Source organism: Brachyhypopomus gauderio, chromosome 6, assembly GCF_052324685.1.
Source record: "Brachyhypopomus gauderio isolate BG-103 chromosome 6, BGAUD_0.2, whole genome shotgun sequence".
NCBI lineage: Eukaryota > Metazoa > Chordata > Actinopteri > Gymnotiformes > Hypopomidae > Brachyhypopomus > Brachyhypopomus gauderio.
In genome coordinates, this window is record NC_135216.1 from 15,551,134 (window position 1) to 15,570,666 (window position 19,533).

A 19,533-nucleotide genomic window follows, 5' to 3' on the forward strand; every position below is an offset into this window, starting at 1 on the left:
TCTGCTACGTGTAAGGCGCCTTACACAGCAACAGGCTAGTAGTAATCAGGGCAAGATACTGATCAGTGTCTTTAACTACTCAAAGAAAAAACAACACTACTTTGCATAGATTTAGAATCCATAGACTGCACAAATGCGACTGCTCAGACACCATGGAGTGGAAGCAGTGGTGACAGTAATTCACCCCGAATATCTTTACCTGTGCGGCTCCATGTTCAGTCCTGCACCTCACAGGTGTTCAGTCTCTCCACCGCATCTAGCTCTGTGCGCACTTTGACTAGTTCTTCACAAGCAATAACTTAAACAAACACACAAACACACCTTTCAAATATCTATTGCCACTATTTTATTTTCTAAACATTAGTCTTGTTTGCTTATTATTATCGGCCTATGATTTGCAATGATTGGAACAACTCATAGCCCGTCATAGTAAAACAGTAACATAAATAAACAAGTTCCTGAATGACACGTATCAACATTAACGATGTATAGATAAATAAAAAACACCACAATTGCGCTCACAATCTGCAGCCTTTTCGCCTCTCGGTCATCCCTTAATACAATATAGCTGTGTGTCCTGACCATCAGTGGGACGATAACAGCGCATCAGCGCACACGCGTACTGATGTGAAATGGTGAATCTGTACAATATGAGCATAGGTTTATAAATCTTTGGCATGCCGAGACATTCATACAGTTGAAGCACAAATGTCCGCTGAGCTGAAACGAGAGCCAAGCACACACTCGGAATCGCCTATACAACACCAGTCCCCGTTTCTCTTTATTTGGTGCTGTAACATCCCCTATCCCAGTCATTAACATTATACTACAAGACATTCCCCGTCATCTTGCACATCTCCACAAGTCTTACCTTCGACAGCCATTCTCCTACTCCATGGGATCACACATCATTCTCACGGTCGCAATATCCCTGCACTCGCTACCCTTTCGCTACCTCATCGTCTGATTAACACTTAGTGCAGGCGAACCCTGTCAAGTGGAGCGCGCGGCGGAACCCGTGTAGCTTTATCCCAAAGAATTGTGGGTCTTGTAGTTATACCTTTGTAGCTGTAATTGGGTTCCTTGAAGGAAGGAAAGTGTTCCTTGCACTGTCACATTGTAAAACAAGAATGTCGACATGTAATCAACATTGTTTACAAATAATGCAAAAATAAATTATTATTTTCTTTTTTTTCCCCAATTAGAAAGAAAGCATGAAACAAGCTTTTGAAGGCATTGTGTTCAAATCCCTTTTGTCCTTAATGAGATATAAGATAAGGCATCATAAGCCGCATATATTACAGAATATAAGTGGGGTGGGTTTATTATTGCCGCTACAACACGAGCCTAGCCATGAATCAGCTGAGTAGACACTTGTTCAATTGTGGTCTGAAATGTGGTTATTATGGTATTTGATTCCTATACAGTTTATGGACTGTACTATATTTACCATAATGGTTGAGAAAATAATTGATATACACATTTGACATACACATATACAAGTCTTGACATGAGCATTCCTGCAGACCAGTCTGATAAGTCATTCTCGCTTGGTTAAGGGTTGAGAATGTGGAAGCTCTTTTAAGTGGACTCTTTTAAGTAATTTACATTTGAACTCGTTCTCATATTTGTGGGATGACTCCTTTTATATTCTGAAATTCAAGCGACCACAGTGTGGTTTTGTTGACTCTGGCAGCTTCTGTATCCAGTGGACCAGCCCAGACATAGCTAGTAGTCAGCTAGTTTAATATTACAAACATTTTAAGTAGCATATATAACAACGCCAGTAATATGTTTTTCGCAGTTGCAATTGACTGATGGACAACTCGGTCTAAAAATAAAAACCTGGATAATGCTACAAACCCGGCACATACTTCTAATTATCTTGATCTTGCACAGTTCCACCTTGGTGCTTTTCCAGAACCACCAACTTAAGAGTGCAAAGAGTGACGCTGAAGCAGGAGTGCGCCCTCTGCTGGATGAACAGCACAACCACAAAACATGGCTGTCAATAATACACACAACGTGTTAATTTAAATGAATGTAAAATCATGGAAATGAATGTTTAATAACTCGCACATAAGTACAGTGTACTAGACTTATTTTAACATACTATATTTTGCCAAAAAATACACATATGTACATCATTCCAGGTACCTTAAAAACATCAGTCCACATGAGTTTCTGGGAAATATAATCCCAAATCCAACAATAAATTAAAAATAAATAAACTCTGTCACCATTAGCACTACCAGTACTACTGAACTAGGTATTTACAGCTGATACGTTCTTGGAGTGCACGCTATCATAAACAGTTTCCTCCTCGTGTCATACGAGCAGCGTTACGATGACATCGTCATCCCGGCCTTGCCATAGCATCTCGCCCTGGAAGGACACCTTTCCGTGTTTCCTGGCCCTCATCAGGATGCCCACCACCTTATCGGAGATGCGCACGTATCTGTCGAACAGCTGGCCGAAGGAGACCCGGGTGCGGCCGTCCGGGTCGGGGTCAGCCATGGTCTGGATGATGAAGCACATCTGGTCGATCTCACGTTGGATGTGCGCCTCGGCTCGTCTGGCCCGTTCTGCTGTTTTGCTGCCCTCCTTTGGCCGGCCGTAGCCCTCGTCTCCCTTACGCAGACGCGTTGACATGGAGAAGTTGTAGTCGAAGTCATCACTGAAGGGGTTCAGCTTCTGGTTGGTGGTATGCTCGGACGCCCAGTCCTGCCAGCGGTTCTTCATCCTGTCCACAGTGCTGTACACGTGAGACAGGGCGTTTATCTTTTCAGCATCCTGCGCTTCCCTTTTGGCCCTGTGGAGGTACAATAAAATGTGTACAATTCGCAATTCAGAATCTTTCAAACATGTAACCTCACATATATGAGTGCACAGTGCACGGGGCAACCGTATGCATATGCATGGACCTTCTTTGGCTGACATTCATAAATGATTTTCATGCTTGCATTCAAACCTTCTTTACACTAAATCTCAACATGAATGAAAACCCTTTATTAGTGTGTATGCATCCACATGCATAGTCCATCCACATATTCTTCAATAAACCTATCAATAAATCATATTGATGCAGAGTTGGATTTCATGCTGGTGTTCTAGAGGTTATTAATGTGAGGGTGCAGTGGTAAAGGCTTTGAATGCTTCTATTAATTAGTTTAATCCCACAAAACATCACAACAGGTTGGAAAAAAAAGCCTGGACCAAATATCATGTGAGCTTGCTCTGTTCCTTTAAAACTGTGTAAAAACCTTGGTAGACTCACCCAGGGTTTGATGGTCTCTTGATACTGGGTGGTGATGATTTGGTTTCCTTGTCTTTTGGCTCTGGGTCTTTTCCATGTGTATCCAGCTCCAGGAGTATCTCCTGGGCTTCACAGAGGTCTTTGTCCTCAGTGGCTTCTTCAGTCTTCTTCTGCTCACTCTCCACAGCCTTCCAGCTCCGGGTCAGCTCCGACACCATGTTGGAGCATTTCCGACGAAGGGTGGGAGAGCTTTTCTTGAGCAAGATCTTGTCCACCTCCTCCATTGCTGCATCCTTACAAATGCGGCTCGACAAGAACTCGATGCCCACGCTCTTCTCCTGGACATCTCGCGTAACCGTCTTCGTCACCTGCTTGGTCTTGATGCGGGTCTCCCCAGGTTCCTCTTCCTGATGTTGAGGTTTTGGAGCCGGGCTGGTCCGCGGCTTCTTCTCAGAAGGTGGTGGTTTCGTTGGTGCTTTGGTTTTGGCCTTGTTGTCGGAGTCTGGTGACCAGCCGGAAGGCTCGGTGGCCTGCCTCTCCTCGTTCTCGCATACCCACTGCTGCCAGCTCCGTGCCAGGCCACACACCGTGCTGAGCGTGTGCAGCTTCTTGGTGGGTTTGGTGGGCACCGTTGCAGACGTTTTTGCAGACATGGTGCAGACTTGCTGTGTTTCTGCTCAGCCGGCTCGATTTGGCGCCGGTCGCTGTGTGTGTACCACGTGCAGATGTTATTCTCTCTCTGGCAAGTTCTAGACCCGGGTGGATCCCCTCTCGGTGGTGGCTATAAAATGGGGAGCAAAATACTACATGATGGTGGAAAGTATGCCAGACATCCGTGCCTTCCTGATCATCTTTCCCTGACACTTTCCCCTGACCTCTGGGCACTGTGGAGTCATGTTGCATCTGAGATAGTGGCCATCACTGAAGGTAACCAGGGCAGAGCTGTCGGAGGGCTCATGCCTTGGTCATGTTCAGTGTGAATGTGCACACAAGCTGACCGGCCAAATCTCACAGCTTATCTATAATGCGTTTCCTGCACTGAATGCGACTTTGAGCTGTCTGGTGTGATGGTGAAATAAAAGCCAAATGGGACTGAGTTTACATTGGTGATTAAAGGGAGACCTGCACAAAGAACAGCTGGACCCTGGCAGGAGAAACTTTATCACTGCAGACGACAATTCAACGATTTGTAAATGCAAACAAAATAAAGGCACCCGTTTAACTGTGCAAACAGTGAAGTGGAATGCGTGTTCTAGCATTGCCAGATCTAACTTTAAATTAGCTTGATAGCAAAGGCAATTCAGCAGGAATCATATTACAGATATCATTCATTCAAATGTCCTTGTATTCAGTACAAAATTCTGTTTACGTTCTGCTGGGTAAAACTGCACAACATAAGTAAACTGCACAGTAAAACCACCTGTGTTTGCCGAAACAAGTTAAAGTCTGTGTGATTTTTCTGTGTTGTTTATGGTTGTAATTCAAGGAGCTGCTGTCAAACACTTGTCCACATCCAAAGTAATTGCAGATGTTTTTGAAAAAAAAACATCTGGGAAATATTAAACAGGAAATGCACTGCAAGTTGAGTCAAATCTCCCTAAGAACATAAGAACATGCTTCAAGCTGTTGAAAATCATTCATATCAGCATATAATAACAGCAGGCAGGTTAGCTTAGTTGTTGAATGCAATATATATATATATATATATATATATATATATATATATATATATATATATATATATATATATATATATATATATATATATATTGCATTCAACAACTAAGCTAACCTGCCTGCTGTTATTATATGTTATTATATATGGAAACTTTGTATTTATATAATAGATAGATGGATCTATACACACTGCCATCCCTGGAGAGGGTGTGTTCCAGAGGCCACGTTCACTTGATCCAGGCAAGCAGTGCTAATGCTTTTGCTCAGAATGTGACACCTGAAGACCTGGAGCTCTGCTTGCACAGTGGATCGTCTTGCATCGCACCTGGCACCTCGCAAAGACATGAAGACACGTGTGACTGTGACACATAAATACTCCATGCATGTATTTATCTAATCAAATCAAATTTATTTATATAGCGCTTTTCACAACACACGTTGTCACGAAGCAGCTTTACAATCGTGTGCAGGTGAATATGCATGAATGCAATTTAAATGTTATTTGTTTATCACCTTTTTATGTGTATATGTGTATGTGTGTGTTTTCTAGGTGAATTAAAGCGCTAGATTAATTGTATCTGGCTGGATCAACAACCAAATGGTGGCAGCTGTTCACTGTCTGTCAAAGAGGAATGGGCGTCTGCCACTGAGCATGTGCAGAACACACTAGGGAAATGTTCCTAGAGCTGATACAGAGACAGCATTAAACCACTGACCTCAGATCTGATCAAAACCTTTAGAGTAACTGAAATTTTTTTTTTCAAAATAATTGCAAAAATTCAATAAATCAAAAATAATGCCCATGGTTATAATGATGAATTCATTAATTCATATAATGCATTGGTTTTTTATGTGTTTGATGCTCCTTTTTGTTATTACAACAAAATTACAAAGTTACATTCACCACAGAAGCTTTAAATAGATTATCCATTTTCTGTTAGTGTTAATTGCACCTCAGATTTCTGCCACTCTTTCCAAGTAGAGACCCTGAATTGTAAGTGCTCCGTCTCATCAGTAGAGGTCGTCAAAGGCACAGCATAGGCACAAACCATCGGACAGGCCTTTTCAACCAGAGTAAACTGATGCGTTTTCTATACAGCGCCTCTATAGTTTTGTAAAATAGATGAACAATGCAGTGTGTTAAATATGTAGAAAGAATTTCCAACTGTCTGCGCTTGCACTAGAAATGTTTTTATGAGCAAAATGTCCCATTACATTTGACTTTGCATGCTGAAAACGATGTGCTATTGTTGATGCTACACTTCATTAGACGTTCAGTGATATTGCACGTTACATCAGAAAATGTCCAGGATCAGTGATCACCATGATGTTTACACCTTTACACCACCAAACACAGAGTGTGTGGAATCTCACATTAAACGTGCCACTCCAGACACAAAGCAGGAAATGTACAATTATTTGAACATGGGCAGTGTATAAACTATGATGATATACTCCATATGTCTAGATGGGTCATGCAGGTCATAGGTCACAGCCATCAATGCTGTTTTCTTATAGAAATCCTAAGTTCATTCAGATTACTTGTTCTATATACTCTCTTTAGGATGAAAACAGGATAATAATAAAGGTAAAAACAGCTGGGCCAGAAGATGTGGCTGTTTAAGGGTGGTCTCGTTTAAAACCACAGGCCTCTCACTTTTAGTTTATGGAGACCATAAAATTGAATTTTGAAGTGTTGTTGAATAAACAAGAAACATCGTTTTGTGAGTGACTACATTTAAAACTCAGTTCTTTCACACATTACATTCCTTCCATCTCAACTCATTACGTTTGGTTTGTGACTCAGTGAGCTCTTGTCGTGGGCATGAGGAGGTTCATTGCACCAGCGTCAGATTGCCCTTAGGTGGTTTCAGTTCTGGTCAACCTCTAAACTGATTAATCACCTCCATCACTGAGGTGGATGGTTACCTCGTCCAGAAAGCCAGGTGTGAACTGACCCTCCATACTGGAGCTGGTCTGAAGGACCAGAGCTTCCTGGACACACCTGGGTCAAGAGAGTCTCCCTGTCTTCTCAGACAGGCCCCAGGTTTGAGGTGAGGAAGAGCACCTGTGCGTAGTGGTGCGCGACCCACTTCCCCACTTCTCCTGCCATATTTGTCTTTCAATTCCTCAGAGTGTCCATTTTTTCCTGAGCTTGTTTTCCTTGGCCATCATAGCTAATTGAGCAGAGTCAGACCTGCTCGCTCCAGCCCTAGAGACTACTGTTACACACACTCCTAGAGACTACACACACTCCTGGAGACTACACACACTCCTGGAGACTGCTCTTACACACACTCCTGGAGACTACACACACTTCTGGAGACTGCTCTTACACACACTCCTGGAGACTGCTCTTACACACACTCATGGAGACTACTCTTACACACACTCCTGTAGACTACTCTTACACACACTCCTGGAGACTGCTCTTGCACACACTCATGGAGACTACACACACTCCTGGAGACTACTCTTACACACACTCCTGGAGACTGCTCTTACACACACTCATGGAGTCTACTTTTACACACACTTCTGGAGACTACTCTTACACACACTCCTGGAGACTGCTCTTACACACACTCATGGAGTCTACTTTTACACACACTTCTGGAGACTACTCTTACACACACTCCTGGAGACTACTCTTACACACACTCATGGAGTGCAGCACGAGTCAGGCTAATTGGATTTATGTTGTGGTAATCTATGTTTGATTAAAGGTGTTAAATGTTGATGAATGAGTGACAGAGGTTGTGCTCTGCTTTAAGAGCTCTTCACATGCGTTATATCATTACTGGTGCAGGGCTGCAGTCTAGCGAACCACAATATTTTGAATGGACAACTAATGGTTTCTGTGTGGGTACCTTTAGCTGAATACTGTACAACTAAGTTTGACTACATACAGTAATTTCTGTTAACAGTTTGTGGGGCTTATGTAGAGCCAACCATTTAGCAAACGTATAGATCAGGACTGTATAACACAGGTAAAACCAAATACATATCTGAGATGAAAAGTGAAGAGATAACGGACAAACCCAGACCCCCATCCTCTTCCTCTCCTTCTTCCTCACCCTTCCAAATCCAGTGGAAAGCTTCTTAATTGTGAGCCCTCTGCCACTAAACTGCACCATCACATGCGTTTCTGTGTTAGTCTAATAATGTTCTCTTGCACCAAGTACTGATGGCTGTGCTTGGCTGTGCTACAGAACCTCATCAATAAAAGAAGGAGACAGTAAATAATCTTGTGCTTTAGGATGGGTAAGTGCTGAAGGGTCCAAAACAGAGAGGAAATCCCATCCCCTCCACAGAGATGACAGAGATTATCTGGATTATCTGAGCCAGATGAGCTCATTACAGATGAGAGTTCACTCTGTCCAGGTAATTCTCATTTATTATACATGTCTTTTATGATTTCTGTGGGTACATAGAGGGCAGTCAGTGGGAGGTTCATTTTGAAACATCTTCTTTCAGTCCTTAAAAAAGGGACTGAACTTACTGACCAGTTTAGCTACTGGCCATGTTCCTCATTTAAAAGGTGTGTCTAATTTATGAAAAGCAGACAGTGAGGTTATGTAGGGTGTAGTTCTAGGAGAACCTCTTGAATATAATTCAATAATATAATTTACATTTTGAATTAACTGAATTTGTGAAAATTTTATTATGTAATTATAGACCTGTTCGGTCAAAGGGTTTACCTCAGTGGATTTGAAGAGGGTTCACACTGCTGCTCAGGCAAAACTATGTTGGATCTAATACACTTTTAGCCTTTGTGAAAACAAAGCAAGCAAACATGCTGTGTCTCAAATGTCCCAGTTCTAACCATTTTCCAAAAAAGTCATTTCACAGTTAGCCAGATTCATTTGACCAAAGTAATCCTGCCAGCAATGATCATATACCTACACTATTGCCAAAGGTATTCACTTACCCATCCAAATGATCAGAATCAGGTGTTCCAATCACTTTCATGGCCACAGGTATAAAAAAAAAGCATTTAGGCATACAGACTGTTTTTACAAACATTTGTCAAAAATTGGTCACTCTCAGGATCTCAATGAATAGAAGATAGGATGCCACCTGTGCAACAAATCCAGTCGTGAAATTTTGCTCCTAAATGTTCCACAGTGACCTGTCAGCTGTATTATAAGAAAGTGGAAGTGTTTGGGAGTGACAGCAACTCAGCCACGAAGTGGTAGGCCACGTAAACTGATGGAGCGGGGTCAGTGGATGCTGAAATGAATAGTGCGAAGAGGTCACCAACTTTCTGCAGGGTCAATCAGTACAGACATCCAAACTTCATGTGGCCTTCAGATTAGCTCAAGAACAGTGCACAGAGAGCTTCATGGAATGGGTTTCCATGGTCAAGCAGCTGCATCTGAGCCATACATTACCAAGTGCAATGCAAAGTGTCGGATGCAGTGGTGTAAAGCACGCTGCCACTGGTCTCTAGAGCAGTGGAGGTGCGTTCTCTGGAGTGACGAATCTCGTTTCTCCATCTCACAATCTGATGGATGAGTCTGGGTTTGGCGGTTGCCAGGAGAACGGTACTTGTCTGACTACATTGTGCCAAGTGATAAGGTTGGTGGAGGGGGGATTATGGTGTGGGGTTATTTTTCAGGACCTGGGCTTGGCCCCTTAGTTCCAGTGAAAGGAACTCTTCAACATGCCAAGACATTTTGGACAATTCCATGCTCCCAACCTTGTGGGAAGAGTCTGGAGCTGGCCCCTTCCTCTTCAAACATGACTGTACCAGTGCACAAAGCAAGGTCCATAAAGACATGGATGGCAGAGTCTGGTGTGGATGAACTTGACTGGCCTGCACAGAGTCCTGACCTCAACCCGATAGAACACCTTTGGGATGAATTACAGTGGAGACTGAGGGCCAGGCCTTCTCATCCAACATCAGTATGTGAACTCACAAATGTGCTTCTGGAAGAATGGTCAAAAATCCCCATATACATATATATCCTAAACCTTGTGGACAGCCTTCCCAAAAGAGTTGAAGCTATTCTAGCTGCAAAGGGTAGACCAACGTCATATTTAACCCTATGAATTAGGAATGGGATGTCACTTAAGCTCATATGTGAGTCAAGGAAGGGGAGTGAATAGTTTTGGCAATGTAATGTATATTGTATTAAAACATATTGATCTGATCAGGCATAGAAAAGAAGACGGGTTGAGGTTAATCAATACGTTATATGTTATTAATACAATGCATGTCCTACATAGTATAGTGAGATTTGAAGCTAAAATTATTTTCTAGGGCAGTTGCAGTGAAATCTATTTAAAGAACTCCAGATCATTGATCCATTGGGAATGGCTTTATGAGTTCACATTTGAATCAGTGTCCCTTTGGAAATCCAAACTCAACTCAGCATGGACACTACAGAAATCTGCACATGGAGATATACGTGGTTGTATGTGGCTACTAAATCATTAGTTAAACTATTCTGTGAAAAACATCAACACAAATATAAGTAAATATATAGAGGGAGTACATATGTCAGAGGACATAAACCTAATTGAGAAAACATACACCCTGTTTTTAGTATGTATGAGACAAGACATAAGAAGAGTTATTTTAATAAATTACGCCTCATTATTTAAAACTAACTCAAGTTCTACTTGAGGTTCTCTGTAATGTACCAGATGAAAATATAGGTTATGTGATTCTGTTCAAAATCACACCCTGATTGAGAATTGTTTAATGAAATACTTATCAAGTTAGCATTACAGATTCTCATATCAGACATTCATTCCATGTCTCCATTTCATGTGAGAACTGTTGAAGATTACCACGCATATACCGTCACACTTCCAGAAGTCCCAGAGTGCACATCGGGTTTCTGCACATTGTTTGTTATGGGACACATCCTGTCTCTTGGTGTTTCTCTACCGGTCTCTGCCTATGAAATTTAAAGATCACTGCTAGCCACTAACACCACTGCACAAACAAACAAACAGGGGCCCTCCTCTGCTAGACCCGAGCAGGCTGTCACCGCAGAGTCTGAAGGCAGGAGGGAGGCACTCCCTTGGGCCTGCTCCAGCCGTGAACAGGGGGAAGAGAGGGGGTCTGATAAACAGGCATTCTACTGCCCAGTGCCCTGGGGCTTAGCCGTAAGTCATCTGGCCCCGCTAATCTAGCCACCCCCCACCCCTTTCCTGACACCCTTCCATTACCTCAGTCCGTTCCCTCGTTCACACCAACCCTCTGAACCAAATGTCACACTCAGTCTTTCGATCCATCCATCATGGTGAACACCTATTGGGCGTCTTAAAGCAGAGGTCGCAAAGCTCTGTGTGTTTATGTTTCTAGTCCCTTTTTTTGTATTGGTGCTGAACAACTTAGGACACTTTGTTTTAAGATCAACATATCTCAGTGTCACCCTGGTGGGCTCTCAAGGGCTTCTGCTCTGTAGTCAGATTGAATATCTTTCTTCCGGAATGACACCGTGTGCCTGCAACCACCACCTCCCAAATAAAGACCCTAAAAGATCAAGTAGTGTTGGCCTTATGATACTTAAAAAAAATGCAGCCAGTAGTTCTCAGTGTTACTATGGGATTGTAAATTGTAAGAGGTTTGTTTATTTCATGAGCAAAGATCATTTATTTTACACCTGGTACCACGCCAGTAAGAGTCAGACATATCTCACAAATAATCCAGCTGAGTTTGATGCTCGTCTTGGAAGGAGAGACATATAGTACTAATGGGCCCTATACGTACTAATGGGCCTTATAAGCACTTTAAGTACACTGGCTAGCATCATGCAAGGCAAATCTGGATTACAGAATTAATGGAATAATTTGCTGTAGCATTGAATGTTGGCCACAGAACACAAACATAATCTCTCCCCTCGCAGTGCCTCTGTCTCCATAGTGAGCTGTTATATTTTGACAGATGGCTGTTCTACCCCGATCATGTTTTGCAGGGTAAACAGCTGCCCTGAAACAGAGAAAATACAATTCACCCCTGTGTAACTCCATTATCTTCTGCAGTAAATTAGATATCATTATGCTGATGAAACTGCACAATATCTGCACGCTACAGACCAAAGCTGTATTATTTCACTGAGAGTAGCACGTTTATAAGAGCCAAGCACACTGCAGGTTAAGGGCCTCCAAGTTCAGTGAAGTTGGCTCATAAGCAGCATTTACATCAGAGCTTGTAACCTTTAAATCAGCCCCGTGCTGCTTCTGCTCTCTTCATCTCACAACCCTGATAACTCTGATTATTTCCACATCCTTAAAACAACAAACGGTCAAAAGTCCTTCATGCAGAATATCAGCTGCTCACGTTCGACTCAATACTCACATTGTGAAGATGTGAGATATTTTCTTCATTATTATCCACATTCTCGATCACCTTTATTAGGTGCATCTATCTTATATGTCTGGAAACTTGACATTTACACGCAGCAGAAGCCGTCTTGAACTCAATCCCCAAGGTAGGCCCACATGTTTTCATGTTTGCATGAAATTGAGTCTATCAACTGACCTGCCAGCAATTTCAAGCTTGTAATGCAGACGGCCAAAATGCAGTATACACTCTTGTTGCACAGCAAGAAGGAAACTTCTTCACGCTGCTGTGGACAAGAGCAACTAGATTCAATTAGTAGAAACAAGAATCTTCTTAATGAACAACAAGTGGACCACAGCCCAGTGGTTTCACTAACAAATGAGAGGTGGACGTATGATATGCATAATAATTGCAACACTGTTTGGAAATCACTCTGGATGAATTAAGCAAGCGAGGCAAACGTAGGGCTTAATGCAGCTGGTTTTCATAGTTCCCTTCCATGTCTCCTCTTCCATTCATTCATAAGTTGGCCCAGATGACCACACAACTGAAACGTTGGTAACAGCCCATACTGGAATGTGATTAAGGATTCATGGGACATTTCTCTCTGAAAACAAAGGCAGTGGAAGAGTGATGTAAAAATTGTGCATGTCATTTCTTTCAGTGGAATTTTTTTTAATGCAAGCACAGTGGTCACCCACAACACACCCAATAAGTCAGGTGTATATGTGTGTTTGGGCAGTACCTTATGATTCAAGCAGTCACATTAGATGCATGATAATGCAGGTGTGAACAGGACCTGTGCAGAACTGTGGGGATTACTCTAGGTAAACTGGCAGGTGCCTGGCGTAAAATCAGTGAATGGATAAAACTTTGCGAATGTTGGAGGTAGATGTCATGAGCAATGTGTCCTTGTAATAAAAACTTCAAGGATTGAGACATTTGAGTTTTTAATAACAGGAAATATGCACTACTGGGAATGAACATCATTGAAAACATCAAATTTCAATCAGGCCAAAAAAATAACTATGAGAGCAAGTGTGTGTGTCGTTTGGCTAACTTGGTCTTTTCTTGGGCGTAATAGTTCTGTGTTGCGCTGGGAAGCCAAGGTGAGTCTCCCAACAATTTATGATTTTAGCGTCAACTATCAGCCTGGAGAATGAAATAAAATGGCTGATACCTTGTAAAGAAACATTGCACTTTTAAGGTTAAAAGGGTCATTCTGTATAAGAGTGAAGTGAAATAGTGTGACCATATAGTCAAACAAGAAGACATCCTGTATAGAGGAACAATTAAACATCACACATGATAGGGAGAGTTGTCACCAGAAGGGTTTCATCTCTGTGTGTCTAATTCCTACATATGTGTGTGTTTGTCAGTCAGCAAAGGGAGGAATGAAAGAGTATTTTCTCCCTCCTTAAAGCAACAAGTAAAACCAAAGGCCAGAAGTCACCCAGCCTCATAGAAGGTTTTCCTTTTGAATAAAATTACAAGGTTGAAAAGCTGAGGCTGTTCAGTATAAAGTTTATTACAGGGAATTTCAGCACTCCCTGCTACTGTCTCCTGAGACCTCCTCCCCAACACTCCCAGAGTCCTACAAGATCTTATCAATGAACCTTTCAGTGCTATGGGCCCACATACACTGGAGTAGAGAACAAGCTGGTGATAACTAATGTGTTCTCCAAACGTACAGTGATCACGTGTAGTAGGTCCATGTTTATGATGGTTATATAGAGAGGTGCACCAGATCCCGTACCAGGTCTAAGGAGCTTCAAGAAGCAACAACAACATTAGTCCTAGAATAGACAATGTAAATGTTATGGTACCCTTTACAACCACCTTTGCATCGTTCCCCTTTACCAGAAAAAACCAGGCCTTGATCATCTGTCTAAGCTGGCCTGCCATCAGGATGGAGTTTACTATGCTCCCTTAAAGTATGGCAGGAATCCAAACCATTTGAAAGACAGGTTGCTGTCATGAGGTCAGCATTCAGGAACAACGTCTCTAATGAAGTGTTGCACAGAGCACCATGAAACACTGTAACATGCCTACACCGTGGAAAGAGCTCAGCTGTCCGTCCAGACCGAGCAGGGGGAACTGTAGGGTCTAAGAAGCTATAGCTACAATGTGCTACAAGCCATTGCGGCTTTATAGTCCGATAACACAATGGATGGCTGCACAGTCTTTTCTCATCCCCATATCTCATCCGCGATGTGCAGGCCAGTGAAATAACATAAACCTGCCGCCATCCACTGCAACCACTAGTGGTGATAGTTGGTTTGTGTTGTTCAGGACATTCTTCACTGGGCCGCAGGGCTCTGATGTGTGCTCGGAAGGCAAAGCCCCCTCGTCACTCGGCCACCACTGGCATGTCCTGTTGATACCAACCAGACCCAAAGGAACTTGTGTTGCTTGGTCCAAATTCTCATCTATCTATCAGTGTGATGGAAAAGGAACTTAGATTTGGTTAATCTATTTGCTTGCACAAATCTCTCCATTCACCTTTGACCCCTGTTTGATTTATACCACACACCATGGTCTGATGAAAGGTGAATTGCTGGAATATACAATTGAAGTGAATGCAGTTGGTGTACCTATTAATCTTAGTTTTTACATTAAAAAACATTGTTTGTACTTTTCACAAAATAATACTTAAAAGCAGTATAGAACAACTTTACAGAAATTTGATTTGCTGTAATAAGTTGCAATTTGGCACTAGGTTATCAAAGCAAAAACAGTTGTACAGTATGTGGTATTATTACCAACAGAGGCTTTAAAATCACTTTAATTTTAATAAACCTTGTCTTCTGTAATAAAATTGACTCTTGCATTAGTGTTGATAGTTACTTTATACCATTTCCCCCCCACCCACACACTTTTCGGCCCAGTTTTCATGCCAGATCCAATTCTGTCTGGTTCTGCTATGTTTCCTAGTAGTCTTGGGCACTATATTAATTTACAGCATTCACAAAGATTCAGACACTACTCTAGGTAACCTAGACAGCAGGGCTATGGCAGCAGCTAAGTCAAGGGTTCAGTCCCCTGGGGACACATGTCCTTATATCCTTATGAAGAGGGACGCTGACCTGATCAGACATTTCTCAAATGGCACTATGACAGCCCCTGCAGCCCCGACAGATTTACATTTAAGAACAGAACCTTGTTCTTAAATTCAAGTTCTTGGCAAGTTACCAGTGCATATATATATATATATATATATATATATATATATATATATATATATATATATATATATATATATATATATATATATAATGCATTTTACAGTAATTTAGAAGCCTTTACAAATAAAACTTACCAGTGTTTTACATTTAAACACTTTATCTCTTGTACAGTATATTGTACACCTGGTACACAAAAATATATAATGTTAATCTATAACCTCATATAAATTTGAATATGAATAAGACTGAATATTTATTTTACTGCAATAGACACTGATCACTTAACTCTAGATGTAATTCCCTATAACATTATATAATTTTTGTTTTACATTATTGTATTAATTGGGTCAAAACCAATGGAAATGAATGACATATAATAGTATTATTTTACCCAGGTGTTTCTGTTTTAGAAATGCGATTTTGGAATATTGATCTTCAGGAAGCTGAGATGTTTCTCCCTGTTAACACTGGAGGTATGGTCCTTATCTGATCTGGCCCCTGGCCCATCACTTGTCCATATGCCAGCCCTGCTCATTCTCTGGGGCTCCCAGGAACGTCCTGTCCCCTGTCTACCTTCTGAAAACAGGAAATGATCTCTACAGAATAGTCAGTGGACCATAGATGCATTTCAGTCAGTTTTCAACTAGCCTCTAGGGCTGTAGCTATGCTTCACTTGGGTGGATTGCATCTGAGCGGAATCAGTATGCGTTGTTGTACTCCGAATTCACAAAGCACCAGGGTCAGAGGTCATGTTCCTGTACCTGTTCCTGGATTTGAACCGTCTTGGGTGATTCACTTTTGTGTTGGTTTCAGCACATGTAGGCTACTGCTCCTTGATTGTGTGACTGGGCCCATCTGATGGTGGGTGCGTTCCAGGGGCTTGTGGGTCAGTTCAGGTGTTGAAGGACATGTAGCGGATTGTGAGCAGAAGGCGTTTGCTTAACCCTGCTATTAGGGTGGAAGAATGTCGGCTATGAAGCAGCTCGGCCATCCTGACAACATCGTTTGACACCTCGGCAATCTGTCACGGCAGTGGTGGTGCGTGAACAGACAATGGTGGCCTATTCCTGACGCTGGCTACTTGAAGAACTGAGGTTTTCACACTTCCTGCTCTTTGTCTGGGTGTAAATATGGTTTCTAAGAGACATAACGAGAGTGAGGCGGGCTGAAAGGCTGGTCTTAATGGAAGAGGAAATATTGATATGCCAACGGTGTAGCAGCACTAGTGAGCTAGCATGATTCTGGGTCCCTCAGACTGTCAGAATGTGAGACGTCAGTGCATCACATGCGTTCTTTTATTTAGACATCACAAAACGTTGAATTTTTTAAGGGGATAAAGTGTTTAAATAAAATGTCAAATGTACAGTTTTATGAGGTAAAGGTAAAAGGTTTAAGGACAGTCTGTACTATCCCTTTTGTTCAGAGCAGATCCTGTGGCTCTGAGACAATCAAAAATGTCTTTCCTCAGGAAAGCAATTATACTTGAACACACATCAAATTACAATTTTTTAGATATGTTAATAAATGTCATGCTAATGTTTGATATGCTCCAGATGCTGTATTGCTTTACTCTAAAATCACCTGTTTTAACACAAAACAGATAACTGTGTGTCCTTGATCCATGCTGGTAGTTATGCAATAAAAGTACAGTGCATGAGAATGGGTCATTAAGTTTACTGTCCTTCAGCTGGGGCCTATTAAAATAGTTTATTTTTTTTCAAACTCCACTGAATAAAGAGAAATAGATTGGACTTCACACTGCTAGTGAAATGAAATTGTGGGTAGGGTTTAAGATACTGTGTGTGTGTGTGTGTGTGTGTGTGTGTGTGTGTGTTGTGTGTCTGTGTGTCTAAGTTGGCAAACATAAAACACAATCCTGCAACATTACCCAAATAAACTATAAAGACATGAAGACATGAAGGAGATAAAGTAATCTTTCTTGGATATTTAAAGAGCAATTATATACATTTGTAAAAGTAAAAAATATGACTCAATGCAAACAATCAAATCTTTCCTTTAGACCATATAAAAGTCCTATATAGTACCAACAGTCTTTGTGATTCTTATGAAAATAAGATAATTTCATATGCAATGCTCCTCAACTTTGGAGTACCTTCCCCAATTCCAGAAGTTCAGACACTGCCTACACTTGCCAATGTTTGTTTTCCCTGCTGTTAACACACTGTACATTCAATCATCTCTCACTGTACTGTACAGAGCTGAAGGTCTCAGGTCTGAAGTCTGAAGAAAAGTGCTGCAATGGCTGGCAAATATGTTTATACTTTAAAGAATGGTTAATTAGGCACGATTTTCTATTATATTGATAATAATCTTCAGTTTGGCTGAACCTCAGCTGAGATGGCAACACAGCACTGGAAATGAAAGCAGTTGTATCACTGCTGGCAAAGTTTTTTTTTGTTTTTGTTTTATCCCAAATTCAAAATTTTCCCCAAATTCTTTTCAAGTCTAGATAACTTATTACTGGAATAAGCACACAACGTCCACCCGATGCCTAGCCTGTATTCACATTGTGACAGCTAGCAATAACGTAGCTGAAGAACACTGATGCTCAAAGCCAGGAATAATAAGGCAACTATTTGAACTCTGCACACCATCTGTCAAAAGTACCATCATTTGAACTTTATTCTCTAAATTCCATTTAAGTGAAGTTATTTTTTTTCACATTATACACCAGTTGATCTTTCTAATCTGCGTCCTGTGCTTTTCCCTTCTTTTGGCAAGAATTATGTACACACAAAAAAACATCTCTGTAGGTATAAAAAGTGTAATAATATAAAATAATGTTTCATGTCCCAGGAGTATCTGTGCAATACAGTTCTTACAAGAAAAAAAGTAAAATGAATGTCTCTCTTCAGGATTTCTGAAAGCCTTCCAGCTGCTGTACATTCACGGGGAGACAACAGAGTCAAAGAGGTCAGGGGCGTAAGGGCCAGCAGTGCCATCCGGTCTTCTCCCATCGACCGTGACACGCCTGCCTCAGTTCACGGGGCATACGCGACCAGCCAGTGCCACTCCAGTTCAAACCTCTGATATAGAAATGCAAACACCAGCCAAGAACACGCCCCTAAATTCCCAGAGTGCAACACTGTAGCTGTGGGCCACAAGATAGGAACAGACGGCCCGTCTCATCGCAGCATCCCCATTTCTATGAGAGACGGGTTATCACAAACAAGCGTCGCACAAACCAGGTATCATATACGGAACTAACCAGGCCACTTAAAAGGTGTCCTTCAATAATGCCTCAGACCCAAATGTAGTCCTTTTCAGGAAAGTTCCCATCTGCATTTTGGGTAAGCCAGGACTCCTATGAGAAGTCCAAAGGTCGGATCATCATGGAAGTCGCTCGAAGAGAATAACTTGGGCCTTTGAAATAGTGCCACTTGATACCGTTGAACTTGCCAACGTGCTGACCTTGAGTGTAGTACATCCCATTAAGGTTTGATGGTCCACAGGCATCAAACCACCAGCCTTGAGAATGAAAGACAGAAAAGATTAAATAAGTCAAATTACCATAAGAAAGCCCCCCTCCCCCCAAATACCATTGTAATGTACTGTAGAAATAAACACTCTACTGTAAACACTTTATATTAATAAATAAATAAAATCTAATTAATCATGAGAGGGAATATATGCTTCTAAATTTGAAACTATAGTGGAACTCAAGAGTCAAAGTTTCAAGGTTATTGCCAGGAAGGATACATGTGGTCATGTTTCACTAAAGCTTTTGGTCTGGGCACATCGTGCCGTGTGGGAATCCGCTCTGTTGAAACAGAGTCTCTGCCAGTGGCCATTTTGGTGTAGGACAGTAGTGAGTGACAGCTCCTGGTGTGCAACAACTTCAGAAGCTGATAGCCATCCAAACATTTAGGCACAGACGCACCTGGGCATAACACTTAGTATAAATAAAGCCCAAAATATTACAATGCTTCCTGTGATCATAAACTCCACTTTCCTTGCTGCTGAGGTCAGAGCATGCATTTGCTATGAATGTGAATATTTTTTAATGCTTTTCTCTTATACAATGAAAGTCTCTCTTCCCCCAGAAACACTTTCGTAAGGTTGAAAGCTTAAATTTATGACAATTCTAGTAAAAA

General features: G+C 41.6%; 3 protein-coding genes across 5 annotated transcripts in view; all 3 read right to left on the bottom strand.

The window, feature by feature from the left end:
- Positions 1–1,031, bottom strand: part of samd12 (sterile alpha motif domain containing 12) — a 62,156-nt gene extending 61,125 nt beyond the window's left edge. For all 3 annotated transcript variants that reach the window (XR_013131834.1, XM_077009078.1, XM_077009077.1), the window contains exon 1: positions 872–1,031. Coding sequence is in view for 2 of the 3 variants with exons in the window: in XM_077009078.1 (XP_076865193.1) it covers positions 872–884 (13 nt within the window). In the remaining variant the exon portion in view is untranslated. The remainder of the gene's footprint in view (positions 1–871) is intronic.
- A 794-nt stretch (positions 1,032–1,825) lies between these two features.
- Positions 1,826–4,041, bottom strand: abrab (actin binding Rho activating protein b). The gene is made up of 2 exons (XM_077007798.1): positions 3,278–4,041; positions 1,826–2,812 (listed from the first exon to the last, which is right to left on the bottom strand). The coding sequence occupies exons 1-2, from the start codon at positions 3,907–3,909 to the stop codon at positions 2,329–2,331; spliced, it is 1,116 nt and encodes a 371-aa protein (XP_076863913.1). The 5' UTR covers positions 3,910–4,041; the 3' UTR covers positions 1,826–2,328.
- Positions 4,042–16,694: 12,653 nt separating this feature from the next.
- angpt1 (angiopoietin 1) overlaps positions 16,695–19,533 on the bottom strand; it is a 49,998-nt gene continuing 47,159 nt past the window's right edge. The window contains exon 9 of the mRNA XM_077009079.1: positions 16,695–18,907. Coding sequence (XP_076865194.1) covers positions 18,744–18,907 — 164 coding nt within the window. The 3' untranslated portion in view covers positions 16,695–18,743. The remainder of the gene's footprint in view (positions 18,908–19,533) is intronic.

What these genes read in the sequence shown, in the direction of transcription:
- abrab (XM_077007798.1), bottom strand. Translation starts at nt 3,909, where the DNA reads ATGTCTGCAAAAACGTCTGCAACGGTGCCCACCAAACCCACCAAGAAG. An exon ending in AAGAGACCATCAAACCCTGG is followed by an intron (nt 2,813 to 3,277) that starts GTGAGTCTACCA and finishes GTACCTCCACAG; the next exon opens with GGCCAAAAGGGAAGCGCAGG.